Source organism: Odocoileus virginianus, chromosome 9, assembly GCF_023699985.2.
Source record: "Odocoileus virginianus isolate 20LAN1187 ecotype Illinois chromosome 9, Ovbor_1.2, whole genome shotgun sequence".
Lineage (NCBI taxonomy): Eukaryota > Metazoa > Chordata > Mammalia > Artiodactyla > Cervidae > Odocoileus > Odocoileus virginianus.
The window spans coordinates 14,041,706-14,058,152 of record NC_069682.1 but is presented as its reverse complement, the minus strand read 5'-3'; the positions used below and the strand labels follow the sequence as shown (position 1 = coordinate 14,058,152).

The following is a 16,447-nucleotide window of genomic DNA, read 5'->3' as shown; positions in this document are numbered from 1 at the left end:
AGACAGAGATGTATTAAATGCCATCAACATGCCTGTTTTCCTTATTTCTGTGCTGGCAGCCAGGCAGGAGGCTGCCTGCGTTCTGCCCACCTAAAATTAAAATTCCCTCTGTCTCCGCTAAGAACCGTGTCCTCTGCTTTCTCAACTAAACTGTTTACAAGATGGCACAGGAACGTTTCAAGAGAAGGTGGTAAATAAACATTGGTTCATCTTTGCCCACGGCATGTCTTTTAGTCAAAGGGTGCTCCATGCAGGGGAGAGGAACGTGGGGCGTGGGGGGGAAGTGGGGGCAGAGCTGCCTCTCCTTCTAGGCAGTGATGGAGAGACCTGGTCACACGTCAGGTTTCACGGCTGCAGTACCGCCGGCTCTAGACCACCAAGCAGGCCACCAAAGAGGTGGTGAGCAGCTGGCCAGCGAGGAGCTGAAACAGCCATGCAACCCACCAGTGGTGTATGTGACCCCACACGGCAGCTCGGTTCCCGGCCTTCTGATGACGAACGGAGGGGTGAGGGTGCTGGAGAGGGAGGGGGACCGGGACCAAACCAGCTGCTGCCCGGTCGCCAGGACAGGAGCAGAAACACAGAGGAGGTGCGGCTTCCTTCTTATTCTCTGCACGAGGTGGGGTGACAGGCAGTCTGGGGGGAGGCCGACGGCTGAATGGAGGGAATGAGGCTCTCCCCCTTTCACAGATTCCAGATCCAGCCAGAAAAGTAGAAAAGTGGCCGTCTGGGGCACCAGCCTCTGACTCTGACCACGTCTGCACCATCCTTCCTACATGAAGGGGAACCTTCTCTCCTCTGTTTTATGGGCGCCCTGGCAAGTCCTGTCTCCAGTACTGGGTCCCAGAGTACTGCTTCCCAGGAACCCAGTGCCTCCATCTCCACCTGTGAAACCCTCTCCCCACTTTTCCTAGACTGCAAGATTTTAACTTTTAATTTTGTATTGGGGTACAGCTGATTAGCAAACAATGCTGTGAACAGAGAAGGGACTCAAGTGTAATATTCATGTATCCGTTCCCCCCCACAGACCCCTGCCCATCCAGGCTGCCACCTAACACTGGGCAGACTTTCACGGTGGACCACAAGAGTTTCGGAAAGCTACAGTGAAACGACATCAACAGAAGACGCCAAGAGTCTGCCTCCAGAGTATCCGCAGGACACAGAGCACAGGAGCTTTGGGGTCTAGGAGGCACAACAGCGGCACACACTAGGGAACACTGCCCGCCCTGACCAGGCGCGCCCAGGCCGGCGGAGCCTGCCGTTGCCGCTCTGCATCACATGCGCGCCGATGCTCCGAAGCGGGCAGAGTGGTGACGCGCCGACGCGGGCACCTCTGTCTTTAGCGCGTCCCAACCCGAGGGCGAGCACAGCGCCGCCTCTCCCGTGGGGTCTAGTTACTCCACACTAACCACACCTCTTATTTCCACTTCTTCCCGAAAAGGATTTTTCAGGGGGAGGGGTGGGGAGAGGAGAGAGGACAGGGTGGGAGGAGGCTGTTCGGGTTAGAAAAGGACATTGAGAGTTTCTGCGGTGTTCTGATTTCAGTGCCCAGTCATCTGCAATGTGCATGTCCACTACCCCCACACACTCACATCACCTTTTCCTTCGCTAACCTGCTTCCAGCTCACAAGGTGCTGTCAGCAACCTGGCTTGTGCCATGCTGGGACAGACAGGTTCTGCAGATGGGCCAGAGGAAGCCTCCGAGCCTGAAGGGCTGACTAGAGGAAGCGGCCCCTTGCAGGGACTCTGAGCCCCTTTTGAGGTGTTACTCTACGACAAGGGATGTCTCCAAAGATGAGAGAGTGGTATGGAAACGGACGCGGGCAGTATCATCCCCTCTGTGTCCACCATGGTCCCACCATTTTCTTCCCTTTAGTTTCATCTCCCAAGTGCTCCCTGGAGCCGTCACTGGGGGTGCTACTAAGAAAGAATCTACCTCAGCGTTGTCAACAACCTGCGCACCTCCTCACCTCACCTTGTTTCCAGGATCCTCCCCGGTTTGTAAAGAGGGGCACAAGGGCGATAGTATCATGGGGCCAGAGACTTATTCTATACAGTTTATATAAACTCAGTCTACCTGGATCAAACAAGAATGGAGCAAAGGAAAGGACAAATTGGACCTGCTTTCTCATCTAGTGATATTTTGCTTATGAATCACCAAACTAAAAGCACACCGTTCCTGTAGCTGGCCCCAGGTATCTGCCTTTTTTACAGATGGTAGATAGATGGGGAAACAGTGGAAAACAGCAGCTGAGTTTATTTTCTTGGGCTCCAAAATCACTGCCGATGGTGACTGCAGCCATGAAATTAAAAGATGCTTGCTCCTTGCAAGGAAAGTTATGACCAACCTAGACAGCATATTAAAATGCAAAGACATTACTTTGCCAACAAAGGTCCATCTAGTCAATGCTAGGGTTTTTCCAGGAGTCATGTATGGATGTGAGAGTTGGACTAGAAAGAAAGCTGAGCACCGAAGAATTGATGCTTTTGAACTGTGGTGTTGGAGAAGACTCTTGAGGGTCCCTTGGACTGCAAGGAGATCCAACCAGTCCATCCTAAAGGAGATCAGTCCTGGGTGTTCATTGGAAGGACTGATGTTGAAGCTGAAACTCCAATCCTTTGGCCACCTGATGCAAAGAGCTGACTCATTGGAAAAGACCCTGATACTGGGAAAGACTGAAGGCTGGAGAAGGGGACGACAGAAGATGGGATGGTTGGATGGCATCACCGACTCAATGGACATGAGTTTGGGTGGACTCTGGGAGTTGGTGATGGACAGGAAGGCCTGGCGTGCTGCAGTTCATGGGGTCACAGAGTTGGACACAACTGAGCGACTGAACTGAACTAAGCAAAACTAAACAGATGGTCATGGACACAGCTTGAAAAAAATCATTATGATTTCAACCTGATATGTAATTCTAGGTGCCCAGGAGCTCCTGCTTTTGAATGTTTCCTGGGGTGGCAGGAGCAGTGATCTCTCAGCCGCAGTTAACAGCCTGTGTTTCTTCGGCAGGTCACTTGACCTCGCAGGCTTCCGTTTCCTCATGTGGATCACAGAGGGAGGCGCCTGCATGAATGAATGATCTTAAAGATTCCTGGTGCTTATGAAACGGGTCAGATTACCATTTGACCAGGCTCTAGAGGAAAAATGAGGAACAAGGATTTCTGTAGAAAGCAAGCCCCTAGGAGAGTCCTGGAAAACCTGTCTGGATCCTGGTATCAGGATGTCCTGGAAAGAGGCAGCTTTCCCTGAGGATAACAGGACCACATGGCTGGCAAGAGGTTACTTGGCACAGCCCAAGGTCTGACACGCTCTGAATCACCCTTCAGCTACTTGCATGGTTTCCTTTAGAAGTGACCGACCACAGAGCACACACTCAGTATGCTGTCTGAAAAAAAAACCAAAAACAAACCACTCTCCAAGGGCTTTACCCTCAGTGATGACAGCTATAAGGAAATGGTCTGGTCAAAGTTACTGTGTTCTCTTTAATCCCACAGTGGCCATTCTATCTTTGATAAGCAGGGTGTGTTGATTCTGTGACCTCAAATCAAGACGTTCGCTGGCAACTTCAGCGAACTCCCAGAGTAGAAAGAAGGAAGGAAAGGCTCTATTCCCTGCATTTATAGTCTAATATTTTTTGGAACAGTGGGGAAGTATTTGTTTTCCAAAGTCAAATGTTCAGAGAAAAAAAATATCACTGGGCCTTATTCCAAGTTTAACCGACCTCTTATTGTTCAGAGAAGCAGAATTTAGTGTCATTGCAAAATAATCATCTTCCCCATATGAAACTTTAATGCTGTCTTAAAAAAAGCAATAGCATACATTATATACACATTCCCTTGATAGTTCAGTAAATGTAAAAATGGACAAGTCATTTTCACAACGGAGAAATAAGCAAAGAAAGATGAAATGACTTGCTCTAAGTCACAGCCGTCCAGCTCTTGGTCAAGATGTCCATGTACTCTAAGTGAAAGTGAAACTGCAGTTCCTCTATTACATTCTTTAGATTAACTATTTTTTTAAACCTCTGCACCGGGTATGAACTTTTTTTGGTTTCTAGCCTTAGACATTTATAGTCTTGCCCTACGTGATGTGAATACTTTCCTGTCTCAAATCCTTTACAGCCTCCCCAGTCCTGTGTGTCTCAGTGGTGAAGGTATTCCCTCTCTTAAGGGTACCCAGTCCACTCACTAGCATCCTCTCGGCTCTGTGCCACGTCCTGTATGTTAGTGTCTAACCCAATGTTGGGTGACAGCTCGGAAGGTGGGGTGGGGGGTTTGGGGGGATGGAGGTGGGGTCAGAGCCTCACACACGCCGCTGTTGCAGGCCCCAGAGAGGAGGGTTTGAGTCCTTCCCTCCAGACTCCTTCTCCCTTCAGGCCGTCAGTTTTTGCTTCTCGTCGGCCTCTCCTCACCTCTGTTCCACTTCCCCTTAAGTCTAGAAATAGGTCTTTCTCCATCGTAAAATTTCTCCTTCTATTGACCCTTCTAGACTTAAAAAAAAATCACTACACTGCAGGAAGATGTTATCTATAAATACACAGCTCCTGCCTCCTGTCTCACGCCCCCTCTCATGGCCTCCAGAACTGTGACATCCCTTCCACCATCACAGTGAACCCACCACTGGCAGATGTGTGTGTGTGCCTGTGTGTGTGTGAACTGCCTGCCTGTGGTCGAACTCAAACACCTCTTCTCCGCCCTCACCTCGATCGCTTCCTGCTTGAAACTCCCGCGCTTGGCTCCCTGAAGCCAGGCTTCCTCAGGGCTCCCTTCCCACCACGTGGCTCCTCCCCCCTGCACACACAGTCATCCGTCAAGGCTTCACCTGCCCAGCCCGCTGCTCTGCCGTGTTCCCAGCTCGATGGTCCCCCTCGGGACCACGCTGACCCTGCCCGCCTCTGCAGCTGCTCTGGGACACACCCAAGGGTCAAGGACCCATCTGCTCGCGGGATGCATTTACACGACGTACCAGTTCACGTGCGCCGCGGCTCAGCGTGCACGGTACGGAGCGCCTTTCGCCTGCCCCGGACTGCCCTGTCTCTGCTGATGAAGATGCTGCGTTACTGGCCCACACTCGGCACACTTCATCCACAGCTCTTTCCCTCTGCTCCCTCACATCCCGTCAGCACCCAAGCCCCGCCAACACCCCTCTGCTCACAGTCCTCACCTGGCTCTTCACCCGAAAGAGGAAGTTCCATCTTCTCAGCCACAGCTTCCAGGGCCCTCCCTCCCTGGTTCCTATTTCCCGTCTATCTCACGCTGGGGAAAAGGGAGATGGATTTCCATTTGCTGACCGAATGCCTTTTCTGTTATTTTCTCACACCTGACACATCTGATAAATCTTCCATTTCTACCTCAGAAACCTTAACTCATCTTAAGGTTCTGGCTCCAGCGCCGACTCTCCTGTTAAAAGTCACCCATTAAGTCAGGATCTCTCCTGTCACTCACACCGCAGACCTGATCTGATTCCCCAAGTTGGGGCATCCTGCTTGTTTTGTGCATGTGGCCACTGCATCCAGTTTATGGGACTAAGCCACGTACGAAAGTAGCATTTATATTTTGCTGCTTTTAAGTCTTAAAGCACAGACCTTAGGTCATAAACTTCCGAGAAGTTGTGACTAAAAGTGTTGTTGCTTTTCCATCTAATACTAAAAACACCAGCAATCCATACCCACTTTTACCAGTGGCAGCGGTGATACCAAGGTTATGTCAGACAGCGGGAGAGAGAGTCTGGGGTCGGGCAGGGGGAAGGGTCTCACTGAGTGCTTGTGTTGAGCTCACACACGCCTCACAAGGGCCCTGCACACAATGCCTGGGACCGTGCAAGGCAACGTTTATACTGAATCATGGACACAGCATGGTCTCCAGAGCCGCTAGAGCAGGGAACGAAAGCCCCTATCTCAAATACTGAGAACATGCACCCCAAACAAAGCAAGAGCAAGTCGAGTGAAGCCACAGCTCCACGAATACACGACAGGGTGCTCTGCGCACCCAGGGTCAGACTTGCAGAAAGTCAAGCTCTGCAAAGGGGAGGACCGTAACTACCGCCACCCCCTGGGCCGGGCAGCTTTCCTAAGTGTCAGCTCAGCGCTATGAAGGGACTGCGCGGGGACGAGGGAGCTTCACCCAGCGGGGCTGTGTGGGTGTCGGAGGGAAACAGAGAGAAGCGACTGGACACGGTGACAGACTAAGGGCAGTGGGCCACAGGCTGGCCGAGAAGGGCCCTGCAGGGGCTGAGGATGGGTCAGCGAGAGGAAGAGGATGTCTCCATGCGGCAAGGACAGACAGGTTTGTGGAAGAATGGCTGGCTTCAGTCATCCCAAGGTTGTGGCATCACCGCGGCCACCTTAGGGACAGCCTCTCCCAGAGCCTGATGTCTGTCTGTCCCTCTCTCCTGTCCCTCCAGGCTTCACTGACTGTCCCTCGCATGCGATGGACCGGAGGTGTGCTGCAGGTCCAGTCCCTTCTCACGGACTTGCCTGGCCACGCAGAAGGCTCGGGAATTCAGGTTAAATCAGCCTGGGAATCCACCTCTTCCCCCGAGGCGAGCTCTTGCGTGACACATGTGCGGAGACCTTGGGGGAAGGAGAGGAGGAAGGCTCTTGTGACACGGAAGGGCTCCGGATGACTCGGAGGATGACTTCTGAGCCCCCACCACTCAGCCAGCCTGGTGACGCTGGCGGATGACACAGCACTCTGGCCCTTCTTACGTGAGGAGCCAGGGCAGGTCTGAATCTCATGGGAGCATGAGATTTGTTTCCCTTGACAAGTCTGCAAGGAAGCGTCCCCCTGTCCCTGGGACGTGGGGTCTGTTGCGGCCTCCGAGGAGGAGGCCACATCTCCAAGGTGGGAAAAGACGCTGCCTAGACTTCACAGCAAAAACTCAGGGGAAAGCCAGGTGTGGGAATGGGAGAATGTGCCCAGGTATTTTAAAACGCCCTTCACCCTTGAAAGAAATGATCTGTTATCCTGCAGTGTGCCCCTGACTGAGTGCACTTACAGAAGCATTAGAGAATTTTAAAACGTTTTTTTAAAAGAAAGAGAGAAAATAGAAGGTCAGTAGGATAATGTACACAGACACAATGTTACGTTTTGGACAGAAAACACCAGAGAAGTGCTTGTGAGTGGTAATGCTGACGCTTATGCCCACACGCTCAAAACCGCCAGGCCAAGGCAACAGATCCACAAGCTGGGCAGATACTCATATCTTTCTTTAAGACCCAGCCACACGCCTTACAGACAATTTATCCCTTTCTACCAACACCGAGACTCACGCCTTAACACAAAATGGGGTAAGAAGAAATGACCCAAGAATTAATTAACTAAATAGGAGACTGTAGTAAACAAAGGAAAAATTATCATACCAAAATAAAAGACAAGAAACACGATTAAATCAGGCTTCAAAAGACCCATAAGAAACTCATAAAAGGCATAATAATGCATTTACCTGGCTTTTATTCTTTCCTGATTTAATTTCTAATTTTATTCCTTACCATCTGATAATTGCATGAAACACTTATTCTAACCATGGGCAACTGAGACTATTTTCATGTTTATTGCAAGGCCAGGAGACAAACCTGTATTTATTGCCTAAGGGGATTTTTCTTTTCTTTTTTTACAAAAAATAATGCTTAATCTTTCATTTTTAAAAGCATAGACTGTTTAAAATCATTTATAATAATGCTGTAGGGAGTTTGTTCCTGGGTGTGCAGAACTGAAATGATAAATTTACAATTGTAAATTTCCTTTTTTAAGGAAAAGTTTGGAGGTGCTGAGCTGACCCTGTACTTCCGGGATGGATTTGCCTGAAGCACAAGAGGTGTCTCAAGAACAGGTAAACCAAGACCTGGGCAGGCTGGTATGGTGAAGCTCTGCTTTCAGTGTGAATGGACTGGCTGGTTATGCGTGGTTCAACAGGAAGCCGTGTTTTTTTTATTTTTAAATTATTAAAAAACAACAACAAAAAAACACACTGGCCTTGGGACTAGCATCCCATCCCTTTTATTTCCTGGAAAATTGCTCTGATGAAGCAGAGAGTCATGAATTGTCACTAACCACATTTTCTGTGACTTTGAAGAGTCCCTGATGGAAATTAGACAAATAGTTTACTTTCACTTAAACACCAGATTTTTTTAGTTACACTTAAGATAAATAATCGAAATGTAGATTTAAATTGCTTCTGCTGCCCACATTTCAGGACTCTAATGAAACATTTTCGGCTCTTATGCAAAGCTCTGCTCAACACAGAAGAGAGAAACCCATCTCCCTGACACAGTGGTTGGCAGGATTTCTGGTCGGGCTGGACGCCATGTGAAGAGTAAAGGGAAGGACGCCTGACTGGGGTTGGAAGAAAGAAAATACATCTCAGGACACATTTTCCCTTTCATTCAGGTCTCAGGAAAAAGCTGAAAATGGCCAAGTATGTTTCAAGTTTCCTTACATACTCTGGCTACCTTCCTAGGCTGTTCGAGTGCTCTGCATTTAAGAAGGTCACTACGTCCTTGCAATCCTGACTGTACTGGATGGAATGAATGTGGATCCGCAGACATGGACCTCAGCTCTCACCCCTCCTCAGGATGGCGTCATGCCAGTCCTCCTCCTCCTTGCAGCCTGTTCCTGCTCGGTCCTCTGCCTGGACACCCTTGCCCCGGATCATCTCCATGCTCCCATCACCTTCCTCAGGTTTCCCCTTTCAGAAGGGGAAAGCCTCCTTCCATCTCCTCTCTCCATCTTATTCTGCCTGGGCCCTCTTCGCAGCGCTTGCCTGGCTTACACATGGCACCTGCGACTGCTCCCTGTCCGAATTCCCCTGACAGACAGGAGACCCCTGGGGGCGGGAGTGTGTCCTGCTCCTGGCTGTGTCCCCAGCACCCAGGCCAGCGCCTAAGGCTACACAGTCACTGGAAAGCACTAGCTATCAATTGCAAATCAACACTGATCAGCTGACAGACGCTTCTGCACTTGGCTTCTTAAACCCATGAGCCTTCTACTAACGGAGAACAAAATGTTGGAATATTCATTCCGATTCCCTCGAACCAAGGCACATTCCCACCCAGCTGTCACAATGGAAGAATATATTTTCATAAAGTTGAATAAAGCTTCCCAAGCAACCAACAGGCCACATACCCTTCACCAAAATGTCCATGTATGATAATGGTCACTTCTGGAACAGGAGAATAATTTCAATGTAGTGACAATGTTAAACTCTTTAAAGCCTGGTGAACCAAATAGCAGACTGCCTCCTTGCCATGTAAGGAAGAGTCTTTATGGGAAAAAGAATGTTCTTTTTTCCCTACCTTGTTACCAATGATGTGGTCAGTTTCTTCTTTTTACTTGCAATAAAAGGGAGTCAGCCATGGTTGGAAAAATTACAATCATCTGCTTCTGCCAAATTAAAGTTAATAGTGTTTTCTCTTAAAAAAAAAAAAAAAAAAAAAGACCTAATCCTTTTCCTTTTTATATAAACAAATAAAACACCCCTCAGATCTTGAGAAGTGTTTAGTTTTTTCACTCCAAACAAAATACAGTTAAAAATATCAGTTAAAAATGCTGACAGATGGTTGATGTATATAAAACCATATACAGTGTTTTTTTTTAAAAAAAATTGTATTGGAGTAAAAATTTTTATAGTTGATTTACAATATTGTATTAGTTTCAGGTTCGGACTGCTGTTTTAATGTAATCTTTTCACAGTCCTCACAGGGAGATGTTTCTTTTTTTTTTTTTTTTGGCCTCACAGCATGCAAGGTCTTAGTTCCCCAACCAGGGGTCAAACCTGCACCCCTTGCAGTGGAAGCACAGAGTCTTAACCACTGGACTGTCGGGGCAGTCCGAAGATGGTTAATTCTTATTTTTCTAGCAAAACATTCTTCAGTCTAATTTCTAAAACAGGGGCACTAGTGAGGTCAAATACCTGTGTTTTTAAGGAAAAAAAAAATCACTATTATTTTCATAAGGGGAAATAAACCATGTTAAAAATGCATATTTCTTTAAAAGGATATAGTTAAATAACCAGCTTATGTTTTGCATTAGTTATAACTTAATCTCTTGAAAAAATTACAAAGTTGATTTTTCAGGAGTATTATCTGTTGTGTGGAATAAGGCCCACATGTTGTCACAGTATGTTTTTGAAGACATTTCAAGAATGAAGGCAACGTCCCACATGCTGTTGCCCTGAGATGAGGTGATGGATACATTGTCCAGCCTTTCCTCAACATCTCTTCAGTCTCTCCCTCAACACTGAACTCAGAGGGAAATGAGTTAGAAATGTGGTGTTCAGTGAACAAATCAAGGGCTGTGGGGCTTCTCTGCTCCCTGAAGCCGGCTGCCTGCAGAAGGCTGGTCTGCCGGGCACTGCAGCGTCCCTTCTCTATTTTTCTAGAAGAAAACCCTGCATTGTTACAGAGAAGTGTGGGGGCCAGCTGGCTCATCTTTTGGGAGTGGCCGATTGAGGGCTGTGGGGTTGTTAGTTAGAAAGGGGCCTGGAGGTTGTCCAGGCCAGCGCCTCCGCGTACCAGAGCAGAAGGTGAGATCATCCATCAAGGCCCAGAAAACCCAGAGAGGAAGGCAAGCCAGCAAAACACTTTTTAAAAAACAAATCCTGGTGTCTAAGCAACCACATTTGGTCTGGCTCATATGAAAAAGAAAACAGCATCTGCCTTTGAATAAGGCAACAGAATTTCTAACGAGGGGGAAAGAAAACCTCACTTTAAATGACATGGCCCAGAAGGGGACCACAGAGGAGAAAGAATGACGGTCCCCTCTGGACCTCCAGCTGAAAACCACAAGTAAAGAATGTAGCTGGTGTGAAACATCACAGATGATGATTTGGGGTTTTGAGACTTAACAGGGAATTCTTAAATTGCTAACAACAAACCACCACCACAAAACCAGGAGAAAAGCGCATTCCTGAGGGACGGAGGCGCGTCGTCACTGGGCAACTTCACCAGGACGGAAGGGACGACACAATTTTCAAACAAATGGAACGTGTGAGAATTCCCTCACAGAGCTTTTCTTCTTATCCTTGGAAGATAAAAATGCACATGCTCAAACTTTTGTTTCTTTAAAGGGTAACTGCACACCTGTGTTCGCAACAGCACCATTCACGGTGGCCAAGACACAGAAGCAGCCTAAATGCCGACTGACAGCTGGATGGATAAACAAGGTGTGGTACCTGCGTGCGACAGAGCGGCACTCAGCCTTTAACAGAGTGCCGTCTGCAGTGATGTCACCTAGAGTGTCATACCAAGTGTAGCAGTCAGACAAGATGCAGCCAGAGACTATCATACCAAGGGAAGTAAGTCAGGCAAAGACAAATACCACACGGTGTCACTTCTACGTGGGATCTAAATTATGGCATAAACGAACTTACCCGTGAAACAGACACAGACCCATGATGTAGAGAACAGCCTTGTGGCTGCCAGGTGGGGAGTAGGCGGGGAATAAACTGAGTTTGGAATTAGCAGATGCAAACTGTTTTGTATACAAAGGATAAACAATGCGGTCCTAACTGGACAGCACAGGGAAATATATTCAAAATCCAGGCATAATCCGTAACAGAGAAGAATATAAAAAAGAATGGCGATATACATGTAACTGAGTTACTCTGCTGTGCTGCAGAAATGAACACAACGTTGTAAATTAACTCTGTCTCAATAAAGATACATTAGAAAGACAAATAAGACATTACAGAGGTAACTCAGCCTGATGCCTAGCGGGGTCTGGGCGTGTGCACCCTGCACCTGGCACTGCCCCCCGCGTCCTGTCTTCCAGCAGCAGGACGACCCCTTACCGGGACTGGTGAGAGCTCCCAGGGCGCTGCTCGTGGTGGACAGAGGATTTGCATTGGTGGTGGTGGCCGAGGTCTGGGCTGCGGCTGCAGCCGCCGCCAGCGTGGCCAGGTTCTGTAACTGTAAAGCATTCATGCCTGCAGGGGGGGGAGAGAGAAGGCACGTCAGCAGCAGGCCCACTTCGCCCCTTTCCCAGAAGAGAGGGCAGGTGATGAGCACAGAGGCCCCGGGGCGGGCACTCTCACCCAGCTGCCCCGAGGACTCATGCGGTACCACTTGTCCCGTCCCAGCCCGGCACCCTCTGCCCAACTGCCCCCTCCTGGGCGGCGCAGCTCAGCACAATAGACAGGCCAGAGGTTTCCGTGTGGACCACACACGGCAGGGCCTTCCACCTGGAGGCTGTCATCTGGAGGGAGGGCTTCAGGGTACACTCTCCATCCTTAAACTGGACAGATGTGCATTTGGGGTGTGACAGAAGAAATGATGCTTTATTGCTCTGAAGTTACACTGATCTGTCTTCCTGGATCTGTAAGATGTGTGACTCTGGACAGATTTCTTAACCTCTCTGATCCTTCCTTCCTGAATAGTAACAGTTACTTACCTCCTCCCTCATGTCGTTGTTGTGCAGATTAAATAACTCAGTGAATGAAAAGTGACTCAGCACAGTAACTGGCATGACATAAGCCCCAATAACTATCAGCAACTACTGTGACTGTCACTATAATTAAAGACTCCCAAACTTCTCTCTCTGGGTTTCTTCAGGAACTCACATAATATTTGCGGAGGAAAAGAATGAAGAAAAAAAGGCAGTGCCGTAATATTTTTATTTGCATTTTAAGTATATTTGTATCTCAAAGAGGTACTACTTTTAACTAGAATGAATTGTGGGCTAATGAAAATCAAGAAAAGAAGAGTGGAGACAAACAAAACTCTGCTGACAGGTCTGGGGGACTGGCCAGGCACAGACTCCATGCCTGAGTCCCCAGAGGTTCAAAGGTTCTCCGCACTAAGTCTTTTTCCATGAGTCATTTCACCCCCGTGTATGTTTGAGAAGCAGGCAACAGCGATTCTTTCCTCATACAGTGGAATTTTGCAGAGAAAGATAATGAAGTTAGCCTAATTTTACCACTTTCTCTTGTCTGAAATCCAGGCATTTGAACAGGTCTACATAGTGAATCCAACCCGCTTTTGAGACAGTGGCCTGATGACAGGGCTGGGGCATGGGAGATGGAGGAGGGGCAAGAGAATATTCTAGGAGCACGCCTGCTGGAAGCCCTTAGCCACCATGTGGAGCTGGCGGCCTCAGCTGGACTCAGAGCCCGGATGCCAGGCACACTTACTTACCCTGCTCCTCCACGCCAGGTGCCTTTGTGAGGACTTGACTCTACTCAGAAAACAGTTCCCCAGGTCTATGCTGCGATCTGGATTCTCATTTTTGCCCACAGTGATACCCAGGAGGCACCCAGCCCTGGTGGCTTAGGGAGAAAGCCAGCACCACATAGGTCCTGGGGATGCTGGGAACAGGACAAGGCAGTGGCGGCATCCTGCGACCGTGGCAGCCCTGCTCCATCGCGCACGTGCCACTGGGGACAAAGCTCTGTCCCCACCTCGGGTCGCGGTCACGCAGGGTGGTACTGATGGGACCCTGTGAAGGGGAAGCGCAGGGCCTATTTTTTCAGGTTTGCCTGAGGAAAACGGAGCTGGGGCAACATGAACTGAGCACAGACGTCCCTGGGGTCCCTCGGGCGAGGTTCCTGAAAGCAGCTGACCACACTCTGGCCTGTGTGCCCAGGGGCTGGGCTTGGGGGGATGCTGCGGGGTGGGATGAGGCGCTCCAGCACGGACCCGCCTGGTCCCCGTGACCCCTCTAACGTGCTCAGGATGTAACACAGAGGACCAGACACCGGCACGGACAGACGGCTATGCGCACAAGAGAAGGGTTTAGCACCGATGTTACAGCCTGCACATCTGGCCCCGGTGAACCATCAGCCGAGCACCCTCCTCAGCCTGCGTTTCCCAGGACACCTGCTCTGACCCGCGCTGCGGAACGCGGCCCTGTGCTGGAGTGGAGGAGCTCAGCCTGCTCCTCCAGGTCAGAGCCTTGTGGGCCCTCCCGACCTTGAGGCTCTTCCCCTCGGAGGGTGACTGACGGGCTGTGTCCAATGGCACCTTTACTCGTTACCTGTCATCCTCTGGCTCGCTATCTAACTCCCAGCGCATTCATCGCAGCCTGCTTCCCCATCATACACACGGATTGCTGACCTCCACGACTAGACGCTAAGCTCCTTGAGGACAAAGCTGTTGTCTTATTTGCTTTTAAGTCCACCTACACACACACACAGCCACGTTCGTTCACAGTAGGTGATACATGGGGCCATGGAAGATGCATGAACAGGGCAACCAACAGCATGAAATGGTCCCACGCTGCTATGAAGAGCATTGTCTACAGACCCAAACGAAGTTTTTCTTGTTCGTTCTTCATTCCGCAGTATTTACAACAGCTTCAAATATTGACTATTTCCCACAATCGTTAATTAATCCATTCTGCAAATATTTATTAGGCCTGTGCGTTTTCTTTCTCTCACCCACCAACGCTCGGCGTTGCCCTGGAGTCCAGCCGACCACCCTCGGGTTCTGTGTCCCCGTCCTCCCCCGAGTGTCCCCTTCCCCCCTCACCCCGAGGGGCTGCCTGCCTTCACTGTGAAGGCCAGGTTCTGGGGCACCACACCAGGAGTCGCCAGCTCTGTTCAGCCACCGACCGCTACGGAGCAGGAGAACATGGACCCAGCAAGCAGAGAGGAAGGTGGGGAGAGGCGTCGACCCCAGCATCAGAGGGTTTGGGGCGAGGAGGCGGGGGTTAGGTGGAGAGAAGCAGAGGCAGGAGGACCTGCAGATGCTGCCCAGCTCGCCGGCTGTTAGCACGCGGTCACGACAGGCCAGGTCCTGGGCCCCGGACCGAGCACTAAGCCTCCCATCCAAGCGGAGCGGAGCCAGAGACTGGGGGAAATTCTATCTGTTTTTGGAAATAAGACTCGGACCCAGAAGCTCATTCTCATGAAATGTCCTAAAAGGGCTGCGAGTTCTGGTAGAAAACCATCGAACAACAGCCCTGGGCTTGGCAACAGCGATTGGGAGGAATCGAGAAATCCGAGCTCAGGAGTGACAGCCAGAGAATGGATCAAAGAACACAGCTCCCGCCCCCCGCCCCTGCCCCAAACCATGATGTACTTACAGTCAAGCCAACGAAAGAAAACAAAACCTGCCAGAGATTCTCCGAGGACATCGGAGCTGCCGGCTGACACAGGGCAGGGGCCGCGCCGAGGCCGGACGTAGGACCCTGGGGGCAGCGGGTACGGGGGTGTGATGGGCGCTCCTGTCCACCTCCTGGGGGGCAACAGAGGCACCTGTTCCCTGCACAGTGTTCTTCTGTCTGGCCAGGAGGAGGCCTGAGGTCTGTTCACCAGGTGAGCCCTACAGCAAGAAAGCCTCCCGGCGAGGACACCCCGGCCCCACGCCCGGGGCCTTCTGAGCACGGCTGGCATTGGCACGTCGCAGGGCCACGTGCGGGGTGCGAGGGCCCTGGACACCTGCGGGGCAGGACCCCGGTGTTTTCACAGCAGACATGCAGGGCCCCGGGGACGGACGCTTTGGCTCCGCTTGCCCCCGGTGCTCCCGCAACCAGAGGGTCTCACCTGCAGGGTGGACCTCTGCCCTCCCCTCCAGCTCAGGGCGGGGCTTGGGGGCCCCCCGCTGCTGCTGGGAAAGGCGTCGGACCCCAGCTAGGAAGGCAGCTCAGGAGGCTCTGAGCGGACACACCCCGAGCTCCGTCCTCTGCCTGGTGGACGGCACAGACTTCTCGGTACCAGCATCTTTCTAGACTTCCAGCTGCCGCAGGCTCAGCCCCTGACAGTCAGTCGGTCCTGGCCACCCCATCCCAGCTCCAGCTGTCTGAAAGGGGGTGTTGCTTCTGCTGACGTTGAACTCACAAGTCTGGTTCTTTCTCCATCGTTTTTTTTTTTTGTGTGTGTAAGCACACCCTGTCCTGTCCTTCTCAGCTCCTTTCTCCACCCCCTGGGGCCTGTCTCATCTCAGCTCCCCCACACAAAAATCCTCAAAGGGCACCGGATGTGGGAGGGGTGGCCGGGGTGCGGGGTGGTAGGGGAGGCGATGCTGGTTCTGATTGGTAAACAGTTCTTCCCCGAGAAGAGAACCACCCCCTTTTAACCTCACAAAGTGCTCTACTCGGGTGGGCATCCCTCAAACCAGGGGCAAATAATCTGAGCGACGAGAAATGCAAAACATTGAGATGAGTTTTAGGAAATCCAACAATGTGCCAAGATCAAAATGGCCAGAAAAAAAAAAAAAACAAAAAAAGTTGGGCATACAGGGGTTCAACTTTTCCCTCATTACTCTGGAAAAGACAACCCTTCTCCAAACGAGAAAAGTATGTACCGAAGAGATGCACACAGTGCCTACTTGAAACTGAAGGTTTTTTAAAAAAAATTATAAGGAGAAGGGCATGAAAATTTAATTGAATGTTCACCTTAGGTAATTCTGTGTCTTATTGTTCAGAGCAATTACCATAAATCTGCATTTCAATAAGTGAGAACAGATGTCAGTTGTTACCAGCGCTTGCCAATCAGGTCTGTTAGAAAAGT

General features: G+C 50.3%; 1 protein-coding gene across 11 annotated transcripts in view; it reads right to left on the bottom strand.

Annotated features, from left to right (window-relative positions):
- CELF2 (CUGBP Elav-like family member 2) overlaps nucleotides 1-16,447 on the bottom strand; it is an 867,775-nt gene that overhangs the window by 24,544 nt on the left and 826,784 nt on the right. For all 11 annotated transcript variants that reach the window (XM_070471964.1, XM_070471957.1, XM_070471963.1 and 8 more), the window contains one exon: nucleotides 11,792-11,926. In XM_070471964.1, the coding sequence (XP_070328065.1) occupies nucleotides 11,792-11,926 (135 nt within the window). The remainder of the gene's footprint in view (nucleotides 1-11,791; nucleotides 11,927-16,447) is intronic.